The sequence below is a fragment of the Sapajus apella genome, unplaced genomic scaffold (assembly GCF_009761245.1).
Source record: "Sapajus apella isolate SASKATOON/1434 unplaced genomic scaffold, GSC_monkey_1.0 scaffold50, whole genome shotgun sequence".
Taxonomy (NCBI): Eukaryota; Metazoa; Chordata; class Mammalia; order Primates; family Cebidae; genus Sapajus; species Sapajus apella.
The window spans coordinates 11,787,560-11,800,396 of NW_022436990.1; the positions used below are offsets into that span (position 1 = coordinate 11,787,560).

General features: G+C 38.0%; 1 protein-coding gene across 12 annotated transcripts in view; it reads left to right on the forward strand.

The window, feature by feature from the left end:
- Positions 1-12,837, forward strand: part of HECTD1 (HECT domain E3 ubiquitin protein ligase 1) — a 99,710-nt gene that overhangs the window by 35,458 nt on the left and 51,415 nt on the right. For all 12 annotated transcript variants that reach the window (XM_032242607.1, XM_032242604.1, XM_032242608.1 and 9 more), the window contains 3 exons: positions 6,759-6,897; positions 7,086-7,256; positions 12,555-12,777. In XM_032242607.1, the coding sequence (XP_032098498.1) occupies positions 6,759-6,897; positions 7,086-7,256; positions 12,555-12,777 (533 nt within the window). The remainder of the gene's footprint in view (positions 1-6,758; positions 6,898-7,085; positions 7,257-12,554; positions 12,778-12,837) is intronic.

Consider the following 12,837-nt stretch of genomic DNA (forward strand, 5'->3'; position numbering starts at 1 on the left):
ATGCTAGCATTGCCACTTTCCTAGATGTTTGGCCATGGGCAAGGCACTTAACCGCTTGATCTCAAATAGCTCATATCCAAGGTAAGGTTAATTATACTTAATTCTCTTTAGGTGTGAGAATAAAAATTAAATGAGTATGTAGCATAGTGTCTAAAATGTTAGAGGTATTTTAAAAGTAATAGTTTATTTTTTCATATTCAGTATTATTAAAAACAAGAGGGAGCACATGGTGTTTCTAGTCCTAGCTACTTGGGAAGCTGAGGTAGTAGGATTGCTTGAGACCAGCTTAGGCAACATAGTGAGACCCTGTCTTGAAAAAACAAGGTAGATTGGCTACAACCTGATATTTTACCAGTTTTTTTTAAAGTTTTACTAGATAAGTAAACATAACGCTGATTCAGACAGTTAAAGGAGTACCCATGTATATTGACATTAGCTATTAACCCTATAGACCTGTGCACAGTATCTGTTCAGTAAATAAAAGGCAGACAGCAGATAAGTGAAGGCTTCAGAGCAGGGATTGGGAGTATCAGTGGTGGAGTAGTTTGTAAAAGCCTGGTTATTTTCTCTGTAAGGTAATTAGGCTGTGGACTTCTCCACTTTGTTTTAGAAGAAAGCTACATAGAAATTTGAAGAGATCTGGTAAGTAAACATCTTGGGAGTTAGTGTAAATAACTGGACAAAGATTGAGTCTACTTTTCAGCAAACCAGATCTTTGAGACCTTTAAGATAATTTTTTTTTTCTTGAGACGGAGTCTTACTCTGTTGCCCAGGCTGGAGTGCAGTGGCGCGGTCTCATTTCACTGCAACCTCTACTTTCTTTTTTTTTTTTTTTGAGACGGAGTTTCGCTCTTGTTACCCAGGCTGGAGTGCAATGGCGCGATCTCGGCTCACCGCAACCTCCACCTCCTGGGTTCAGGCAATTCTCCTGCCTCAACCTCCTCAGTAGCTGGGATTACAGGCACGCGCCACCATGCCCAGCTAATGTTTTTGTATTTTTAGTAGAGACGGGGTTTCACCGTGTTGACCAGGATGGTCTCGATCTCTTGACCTCGTGATCCACCCGCCTCGGCCTCCCAAAGTGCTGGGATTACAGGCTTGAGCCACCGCGCCCGGCCGATGCAACCTCTACTTTCTAGGGTCAGGTGAGTCTTCTGCCTCAGCCTCCTGAGTAGCTGAGACTACAGGCGTGCACCACCATGCCTGACTAATTTTTGGATTTTTAGTAGAGGCAGGGTTTCACCATGTTGGCCAGGGTGGTCTCGAACTCCTGATCTCGTGATCCACCTGTTTCCGCCTCCCAAAGTGGTGGGATTACAGGCATGAGCCACCATTTTTGTTGTTGTCCTTGTTGTTGTTTTGAGACAAAGTCTTGTTCTGTCACCCAGGCTGGAGTGAAGTGGCACGATCTTGGCTTATTGCAGCCTCCACCTCCCAGGTTCACGCGATTCTCCTGCCTTAGCCTCCTGAATAGCTGGGATTACAGGCAGGCACCACCATGCCCAGCTAATTTTTGTAGTTTTAGTAGAGGTGGAGTTTTGCCATGTTGGCCAGGCTGGACTTGAACTCCTGACCGCCAGTGATCTGCTCACCTTGGCCTCCCAAAGTGCTGGAATTACAGGGCACTGTGCCCGGCCCTTTAAACATTTTTTAAAAATGTTTTAGCTACAGGGTCTCACTGTCACACAGGCTGGAATACAGTGGAGTGATCATAGCTTATGGCAACCTCAAACTCCTAGGCTCAAGAGATTTTCCCACCTCAGCCTTCCAAGCACCTGCAACCACAGTTGTGCACCATCATGCCTAGCTAAATTTTTTTGGGGGGGACAGGGTCTCACTCTGTCACCTAGACTAGAGTGCAGTGGCACAATCTCAGCTCACTGCAGCGTCTGCTTCCCAGGCTCAAGCAATCCTCTAACCTCAGTCTCCTGAGTAGCTGAGACTATAGATGCATGCCACCATGCCTGGTAAACACCTGGCTAATTAAAAAAGGGTTTTTTTTTTTTTGTAGAGATGAAGTCTTGCTGTGTTGCCCAGACTGGTCTCAAACTCCTGGGCTCAAGGAATCTTCTCATGTCAGCCTCCCAAAGTGTTGAGTTTACAGGTTTGAGCCACCGTGTGTGGTCTGTTGTTTTTTTTTTGTAACAAGATCTTACTCTGTTGCTCAGGCTAGAGGGCAGTGGCATGATCTCAGCTTACTTCAGCCGGAGTCTCCCAGTGAGCTGATACTACAGGCAAGCACCAACAAGCCTGGCTAATTTTTAAATTTTTTTTGTGTGTAAATAAGGTCTCACTATGTTGCCCAGACTGGTCTTGAACTCTTGAGCTCTAGTGATCTTCCCAAAGTGCTAGGATTACAGGTGTGAGCCACTGTTCCTGGCCCAATTACTTATTTATTTATTTATTTGTTTAACAGTTTGAGAGAAAAAGTAGACTTAATGGGATATAGTGGGAAATTGTTCTTGGGTGAAAACATTAAATAATCTAAAGACATAAATTCTTCTAAAATTAATTTTTAGGTTATGCAGTTCTAAAGAAAATAACTACAGAATTTGTTTTAGAACTTGACAGATCCCAAAGTTCATCTGGAAGAATAAATAGGTGAGATTATTAAAGAAAAATCTGAAAAGCTAGTGTAACCCTTTAGCAATGAAACCTTTATGTTGACTAGCAGAATAGTGTATAAATCAATGGAATAGAATCGTCCCCCAAATAGAGCCAGTTATACATAGGTATTGAATGTATTATAATGGATGTTTCTCAGATCATTCAGGGGACAGAGGACTATTTATTAAGTGGTACTAGAATTATCTGCTTTGTAGTTTGATTTTTAAAATCACCCCAGTTTTTTAATTTTATATTTTAAATGTAAACAAATTCTAAGACTTAAAAACTAAAATATTATGAAAGCAAAAAGTTACTTTTTTCCCTGTCCTCCAAAACTTTTTTTTTTATTTGGAGACAGTCTTGGTTTGTGACTCAGGCTGGAGTACAGTGGCATGATCTTGGCTCACTGCAACCTCCAACTCCTGGGATCAAACGATTCTTGTGCCTCAGCCTCCCAAGGAGCTGAAATTAAGGAGAGGCACTACCATGCCCAGCTAATTTTAATACTTTTTTTAGGAGAGACGGTTTCACCATGTTGACCAGGCAGGTCTTGAACTTATGGCCTTGTGTGATCTGCCTTCCTTGGCCTCCCAAAGTGTTGGAATTACAGACATGAGCCAGTGCATCTAGGCCCTCCAAAACTTCTGAGCAAAAGAAAATATACTTGAATGTTTTTCAGACCTTGATAGGAAGAATGGCTTTTTCTTTCTTTCTTTCTTTTTTTTTTTTTATGAGACAGAGTCGTCCTCTCTTGCCCAGGCTAGAGTGCAGTGGTATAATATCGGCTCACTGCAACTTCGCCTCCCAAGTAGCTGGGATTAGAGGCACACACCACCATGCCTGGCTATTTTTTTTTTGTATTTTTAGTAGAAGACAGAAGTTTCGTCATGTTGCCCAGGCTGGTCTTGAACTTCTGACCTCAGGTGATCCACCTGCCTCGGCCTCCCAAAGGGCTGAGATTGCAGGTGTGAGCCACTACACCCAGCCCAGGTTTTTTTCTTTTTTGAGATGGTGTTGCTTTGTCACCCAGACTGTAGTGCAGTAGTGTGATCATGGCTCACTGCAGCCTTGAACTCCATGGCACAGTGTATCCTCTTGCCTCAGCCTCTTGAGTAGCTAGAACTGTAGGCACACACCACCAGGTCCAGCTGATTTTTGTTTTTAGAGACAGTCTTGCTTTGCTGCCCAGGCTGGTCTTGAACTCCCAGTCTTATGTAGTTTCCCTGCCTTGACTTCCCAGACTGCTGGGATTACAGGCATGAGCCACTACACCAGGCATACTTTAGAAACTTATTTGCATTAGCCAAATATGTCCTTTTAAATTTATTTTATGTAAAAAACATTACTACATACCAGAAACAATATTACCTACAGCCACAAATCCCCCAGAATAGAAACTTTTAATCTAAATAAATTTGCCAGCAGGTGGGTATTTATTAGCAAATATGACAAAGGGATACTATCTTTATTATGCAAAGGGAATATACAAATTGATCATAAAAATTTCAGAGCCATTTAGATAAATTAGCTAATGACGTTAAGGCACAGTGTTCAAAAGGAAACATAGCAAAAAATTAATAAGAAAAATGTATTTCCTAGCTGGGTGTAGTAGCTCATGCCTGTAATCCCAGCACTTTGGGAGGCTGAGGTGGGAGGATTGCTTGAGTCCAGGAGTATGACACCAGTGTGGGCAACATGGTGAAACCCCGTCTCTACAAAAAAAAAAATAGAAAAATTAGTTGAGTGTGGTGGCACATGCCTGTAGTCCTAGCATACTCCGTAGGCTGAGGTGGGAGGATTGCTTGAACCTGGGCAGTTGAGGCTACAGTCAGCTGAGATTGTGCTGCTGCACTTCAGTCTAGGTGACAAAGTGAGACCCTGTCTCAAAAAAAAAAAAAAAAAAAAAAAAAGTATTTTCTTACTAGTAAAAAGCAGAACATTTTAAAAATAAGTAAAATTTGGTATCATTTTTACCTATTAGACATTTAAGAAACTTAAAAATGAGAAAAAATTTTTTAAGTAAAAGAAGTGTTGTTGATATTTATATTTACTGATAATTTTAGGTGTTAACGGCCTTTTTTTGAATCAGTTTACCAGTATGAATGCAGTACTCATACACATTCAATATTTATGAAAGTGTTTAGGCTCTTGGATCCAAGAATCCCTCTGTACTGAAGGAATATGAAAAAACTGTTTCCACTAAAATAGTGCTATTTTTAATAGAAAAGACTATAAACTAAATGTTCAAAATTCGTATAATAGTGTTAAATAGAAAAATTTTATTTTGTGAATATTGTATATCATCTACTGATTAAGAGACAGAATTTGAACTGAGGCTCTGTAATTTGTTAGCTCTGTGATCTTAGTAGACTGACTTAACTCTCTTTCAGTATCTTCACTTGTATATCTGAGATAATAAAACCTACCTCATAGGGCTTGTTGTGTGGATTAAATTAATTATGTTTTTAAAGTACATAAAAAGGTTCCTGCCTGTAATGGCTTGGTATATGAGACATAAATAGATAAATAACATAGAAACATTCTTATGCATTGTTAATTGAAATAAGTCATGTTAATTGAAATTAACTAAAAACAAAAAGGAAATATAATGTTATAACTTTAACTAGAGAGAGTTATAAAATATGTAGAGACCCCATGCTATAGAAATACAGCTGTGTCACATGCCTCTCTAGGACATCAGTTGAGATTTTTGCCTCTTCATCCTTCTATCATTCACCTCAGAGTAACTGCAGCTTGGTGCCTAGAACATTGTTAGATGCTTAGAAAATGTTTGTTAAATGAATTGATTATTGACTCTTATATAAGAGACAAACCTTTTTTTTTTTTTTTTTCTTTTTTTGAGATAGAGTCTTGCTCTGTTGCCCAGGCTGGAGTGCAGTGGCACGATCTTGGCTCCCTGCAACCTCTGCCTCTCAGATGCAAGGAATTTTCCTATTTCAGCCTCCTGAGTAGCTGGGACTACAGGCTCCTGCTACCACGCCCAGCTAATTTTTCTGTCCTTAGTAGAGACCGGGTTTCACCATATTGGTCAGGCTGGTCTCTAACCTCCTGACTTCAGGTGATCCACCTGCCTTGGTCTCCCATAGCTCTGGGATTACAGGGGTGAGTCATTGCTCCTGGCCGAGCCTCTTCTTATTAATAGTTTATTATCATTTAAGTGTGTATGGATATTTTTTATTTTAAAAGACAAAGTTACATGTTACAAATTGAGGGATTTGTTTGACTTTATTGAGTGTCTCCTATGGTCTAAGAATAAAAGGGAAAGGAGGCATGCTAATTTGTTAACAGTGGGAATATTTTTGGGGCATGGGATTATTAGGATCTCTTTTTTTCATTTATGAGTTCATAGTTATAGTGAACATGGATTTCAAATTTGATAAAGTACAAATTACTTTAATTCAAAATTTGTTTTTCATATAAATTACCGGGTGTCTTAAGTTCTTAGAGCATTGTAGAAATTTTAGTTTAGTTATAATTTGTATCATTTCTTTTCTTTTTTTCATTTTGTTTTTTGAGATGGAATCTCCCTCAGTCTTTCAGACTGGAGTGCAATGGCCCTATCTTCTGGGTTCAAGTGATTATCCTGCCTCAGGGTCCTGAGTAGCAGGGATTACAGGTGCTCGCCACCTCTCCCAGCAAATTTTTGTATTTTTAGTGGAGACAGGGTTTCTCCATGTTGGCCAGGCTGGTCTTGAACTCCTGACCTCAAGTAATCTGTCTGCCTCAGCCTCCCAAAATGCTGGAATGACAGGCGTGAGCCACCACACCAGGTCCATTTATTTTCTTAGTAGTTGTAGTACTTTTTACTTGATTTTCTAAAATTATCATGACACGTTAACATTCATGCTTATTAAGTGTAGAATATAGAATAGAAGAGTGTATTTAAGAGAATTATAAGTCATTTTTGTTGAGCTCAATATATTTATAATAGAATATAAATGGAATTATCTCAAAAATGAACTTGTAGTGCGTGTGGAGTCCCAAATTTTTGTATTCTTTTATTAAGTGTATTTTTTTTTAGAGAGTGTATAAAACGTAACATTGGATATTTTACTGTTTATTAATGCATGCATTTTGGTTATTTTAACTTCATTTGGCTTCATACTTTTTTTTTTTTTTAACTTTTCAAGGAAAGCAAGTCTTGCTCTAATTCGAAAAATGATTCATTTTTGCTCTGAAGCACTGTTAAAAGAAGTTTGCGATTCTGATGTTGGTCACAATTTGCCTACAATACTAGTGGAAATCACAGCAACTGTCCTTGATCAAGAGGTCGGTTTCTTTTTCAAAATTCTGTTAACATTAATTTCCTTTAGAGAGTAAAATAAAACTTTTGTTTTAATTTCAGTAAATCATTTTCTGCAAATTACTACAGTTCTCTACTCCTGGCAACTAAACTTTTTTTATTTTCTTTGATTTCCTTGCTATAATGTACTTCCCGCCTCTTTTTTATTTTTCAGGATGATGATGATGGCCACTTGCTGGCCTTGCAAATCATAAGGGATTTAGTAGACAAAGGTGGTGATATTTTTTTGGATCAGCTAGCCAGACTTGGTGTAATTAGCAAAGTGTCAACGTTGGCAGGTCCTTCCTCTGATGATGAGAATGAAGAGGAATCAAAACCAGAAAAAGTGAGTGGTCTTACTTGTAGAGGTATCAGAAAGAGTTTGGCTTTCCTCTTTTGAGGAAAATCTAGTTTCAAGTTTTGATGATTTTTGACAGAATAATGAGAATATGAAATAGTTCTGTATATTTTTAAAATTGTTCAATTTTCTTTTAAAACACTTTATTGATCAACAATTTGAAACAAGGCCGGGTGTGGTGGCTCACGCCTGTAATCCAAGCACTTTGGAGGCCAAGGCGGGCGGATCACCTGAGGTCGGGAGTTCAAGACCAGCCTGACCAACATGGTGAAACCCCGTCTTTTAAAAAAAAAAAAAAAAAAAAAAAAAAAAATTTTAAACATATAGAAATGTTACAAATATATATTCTGATATAAAGAATATCAGAATACTCTACCCAAATTCACTAGTTATTAACATTTGACTCCATTTCCTTTAATATTTTTTCAGACGTGTGTGTGTGTGTGTGTGTGTGTGTGTGTGTGTGTGTGTGTACACTTAAAAAATATTTGACGGTAAACTGAATACAGAGTTTCCCCTTTTAACCTAAATATTTTGCCAAAAAAACAGGATGTAGTTGTAGTATGATTATCAAAATTTGTACTAATCAGACAATTTAATATTTATGTAAAATTAATATTTCCTCTGGAGACCATATTCAGATTTTGCCATTGTCTTTAATGTCCTTCATAGTAATTTTTTTTTTCTGGTCCACAATAAAATCCAGGAGTACACATTAAATTGGTTATCCTATTCCTGGGAACCTGCTATAGTTTGTCCTAAGAACCTATAACAGTGGGCCTGCTTTTTTTTTTTATTTTCATAGCTTTGGTGCTTATGAAGAGAACAGACCAGTTAATTTGGACAAAGAGTCTAACTTTGTGTTTGTGTCATATTTCTTTGTGATTAAATTCAGCTTATGTGTTTTAGTAAAAGTCCCATAGAGGTGATATTGTACTACTCTGGATGCATAATATTCCTTCTTGGAGGCAGATTTATGTCTTTTTGCCTTTTTGGGGATAAGTTGGATCACTTGGTTAAGTTTGTTTCTTCTAGGTTTCTCTACTGTAAAGTTGCTGTTTTTCCTTTTTTTTTTTTTTTTTTTTTTTTTTGCGGCGGGGGTTTTTTTTTTTTACCCAGGCTGGAGTGCAATGGCGCGATCTCGGCTCACCGCAACCTCCGCCTCCTGGGTTCAAGCAATTCTCCCGCCTCAGCCTCCTGAGTAGCTGGGATTACAGGCACGCACCACCATGCCCAGCTAATTTTTTGTAGTTTTAGTAGAGACGGGGTTTCACCATGTTGACCAGGATGGTCTCGATCTCTTGACCTTGTGATCCACCTGCCTCGGCCTCCCAAAGTGCTGGGATTACAGGCGTGAGCCACCGCGCCCGGCTTTTTTTTTTTTTTGAGATGGAATCTTACTCTGTTGCCCAGGCTAGAGTGTAATTGTTTGATCTCAGCTTGCTGCAACCTTCACCTTCTGGGTTAGAGTGATTCTCATGCCTCAGTCTCCTGAGTAGCTGAGATTACAGGCATGTACCACCAAGCGCAGCTAATTTTTATATTTTTAGTAGAGATGGGGTTTCACTGTATTGGCCAGGCTGGTCTCGAACTTCTGACCTCAAGTGATCTGCCCACCTCAGCCTCCCAAACTGTTGGTATTACAGGCATAAGCCACTGCACCTGGCCTCTTTTTTCTTTTGTAATAAGTAATTTGTAGGGACATAATTCCAGACTCTGTGAATAGGCTGTTTCTCAGTAAACTTTACTCACCAATTTCTGTATTCATTGATAACTCTTCCCTTAGACTGCAAATTTAAATATACCTTTTCCATCTCTACTGAGTCTCAGCAAGATTAATTGCTAATATTTAGTAAATGCTTACTATATTAATAAGAGGGTAGCAATATATTCAGGAAAAAAAAATGGTAGTGTATGAGTTATAATTGTAGAATCCAGAGAGTGGTGAAAGAGAGAGTGTGTACGTGTTACATAAGTCTGGTTAGTCATCAGAATTACTGGGGGATTTAAGAGAAAACAAAACAAAAATATTATCTGAATTCCTTCTCTGAAACTCTCTCAAAAAATAGGTTATAGCAGTCCCAACCAAGATCCCAACAGTCCTTTTGTAAAAATTAACAAGGAGATTCTAACATTTATATATAAATGCAAATATTCTAATATTTACATATAAATGCAATAGCCAAAGCACCCTTGAAAAGGTGTGGCATAGAAGGATGTACATCAGCAGATTTTAAGTCTTATAAAAAACTTCAATAATCAAGAAAGTGTGGCAATAGTGTAAAGATAGATTAATGACCCACTACACACATGGTCAATTGATTTTCAACAAAAGTACTAAGACAATTTAATCAAGAAAGGATGATCTTTTCAAAAACTGAACAAGTTGATAGCATATGCAAAAAAATTGAACCTCAGCCCTTACCATATACACCATATATACAAATTAACAAAATGAATCACAGACTAAAGTGTATACACTAAAATTATAAAACTTCTAGAGGAAAAGAGAAAATCTTAGTGACCTTGGGCTTGGCAAAGATTTGCAAAAGAGACTTCGAAAAGTTATACTTTAAAAGAACAAATAATTGGCAAGTCGCACTTTATCATTACCCACTTTTGCTCTTCAAAATACATTGAAATGGTTGGCTGGGCAAAATCCCAGCACTTTGAGGAGGCTAAGGTGGGATAATTGCTTGAGGCCAGTTCGAGACCAGCCTGGGCAACATGGCCAGACCCTGTTTCTATTTTTATTTAAAAAAACAAAAACCAAAAAAAACCTAAAAGGCAAGCCAGAGAATTCCCTCAGATTTTATTTATCTGAAAATGTCTTTATTTGGCCTTAAAAAAATTTTTTTTTTGAGACAGTCTCACTGTGTCACTCAGGCTGGAGTGCAGTGGTGCGATCTTGGCTTACTGCAGCCTCCTTTTCCCAGGTTCAAGCAATTCTCCTGCCTCAGCCTCCCAAGTAGCTGGGATTATAGGCACATACCACCATGCTCAGCTAATTTTCATATTAGCAGAGTCAGGGTTTCATCATATTGGCAAGACTGGTCTGGAACTCCTGACCTCAAAGTGATCCACTGCACTTGGCCTCTTTTTTTTTTTTAAATAAAAACAATATTTATTTTATTTTTGTAGAGACAGGGTCTCACTATGTTGCCAAGGATAGGCTGGTTTTGAATTCCTGGCCTCAAGTGATCATCCCTTGGCATTCCGAAGTGCCAAGATTACAGGTGTGATCCACTGTTCATCTTTGTCTAGTAATTTTTGATTTGATACTGGATATTGTAAATGTTACGATGTTGAGTTCTGGGCTTTCTGGTCTTTGTAGAGAATATTAAGCTTAGACCAGGTGCCTTGGCTTATGCATGTAATTCCAGCACTTTGGGAGGCCAAGATGGACAGTTTGCTTGAGCTCATGAGTTCAAGACTAGGTAATGTGGCAAAACACTGTCTCTGCAAAGAATACAAAATTTATCATTGCATGGTGGCAGAATAGCTTTTACTCTAAGGAAGTTCGTCCCTATGATCCCCAATTTGTGACTTACCTGAATTCACTGAATATCTGAGTGATCCATGAGGATTTTCCACTCTGCCTGTTTAGAATGCAAGTATCTGGCCACTTGTATGTTCTCTTACAACTTTCCAGTTGTTCTTTGCCCATTCTTACAGAGTATCACTCTGTACATGAGTTTAGTACTCAGTGGAAACTCCTTTGCAGGTTTCTGGAAAGTCTTTTTCTCTTTAGTTCCCTAATACTGAACTCAGCCTCCACATATTCCAGTTGCCTTAAACTGTTCAAACTCTGATCTGTTTTCTTAACTTGTATTGCTAGAATCTCTGTTTCCATTCCACATGAGTTCAGCCAGAAAATGGTCTCTGGTTCTAAGAGACTCAGTTTATTTTCATTTTCTTGGGGATTGTAGTCCTGCAAAGGCTGTTGTTTAGTGTTTGAAAACACATTTTTCATATATCTTGTCTGTATTTTAGTTGTTTATAATAGATATATTTAGGGAATTTAATAATCCTTTTTTATGTGAGTATTTTCAATTTTTAAATGTGTCCAAAAAGAGTTTTAGGAGCACAGGCTGAGCTACAAAATGTTTATAGATTTTTTTTTTTTAAACATACTCTCACTAAAATACTTGTATGATCATGGGAATGAGTCAGTGTATTTGATTCACTTGGTTAAGGGTGTTCCCTTGGAATGAATTTTAAAATAGATTATATTATAATATATAAATTATAAATAGATACAATATATTTAGAGAGTGAGTCATGGAGATTATAGATAATGTCTCTATTATTATATAGAGAGAGACCCTGTCTCTATTATCTATGTAGAGATTATAGATAATGTCTCTATTATCTAGTTAGATAGATAGATAGATTGATTGATTGATTGATTGATTGATTGAGATAATAGAGACAGGGTCCTGCTGTCACCCAGACTGGAGTTCTATGGCATAGTCATTCACTATAACCTGAAACTCCAGGGCCCAAGCAGTCCCCCTGCTTCAGCTTCTCCAGTAGCTAGGACTACAGGTGTGCACCACCACATTCAACTAATTTTTAAACTTTTTTTGGGGAGACAGACTTGCTATGTTGCCCAGGCTAATCTTGAACTCCTGGCCTAAGCAATCCTCCTGTCTTGGCCTCCCAAATTATTAGGGATACAGGCATGAACCATCACTTCCAGCCAAAATTTATCTTTAAAAAGCTTTGGTGATTCTGTTACACACTTCAGTTTGGATACCATTGAACCCCTCTAAATTATCATTTTCTACAAATAGGCCCAGAGATATAATGAGTTCATCAAGCTTTTAGATTATTATCTTGTTGTGTGTAGTGCTCTAATCCATTAATCTTTACCCCACTACACCTGGACATGATATAACGTAGGTCATTATTTACATTAATTTTTTTAATATTTTTAACATTTTTAAGATTTAGTTGTAGGTAATTAATTGGTCAGAATTGAGAGCCAGGTGCCATGGATTGTACCTGTAATCCCAGCAACTTGGGAGGTAGAGGTGGGAAGATTGCTTGAGGCCAGGAGTTGGAGGCTGCAGTAAGCTATGACGGCACTACTGCACTCCAGCCTGGGTGACAGAGTGAGACCATGTTTCTAAAAGGGGGAAAAAAAACATATTAAACTACTAGCAACTGAGTATAATGTTCAGCATCTTTAAATTCAAAAATGGATTCTTGTTTTTAAAATATGTATGAATATTTGAAATTGAAATTATTTTCATGTTTAATTGAATGATTCTACACATTTAGGAAGATGAACCACAGGAAGATGCTAAAGAATTGCAGCAAGGTAAACCATATCATTGGAGAGACTGGTCAATCATTAGAGGAAGGGACTGCTTATATATTTGGAGTGATGCAGCAGCCTTGGAATTATCTAATGGCAGTAATGGATGGTTCAGATTTATCTTGGATGGAAAACTTGCCACCATGTATTCAAGTGGTAGTCCTGAAGGTGGATCTGACAGTTCAGGTAATATTTTGTTTCAATTAAAATTTGATTTTAATTTCTACAGATTGTTTTTTTTTTTTT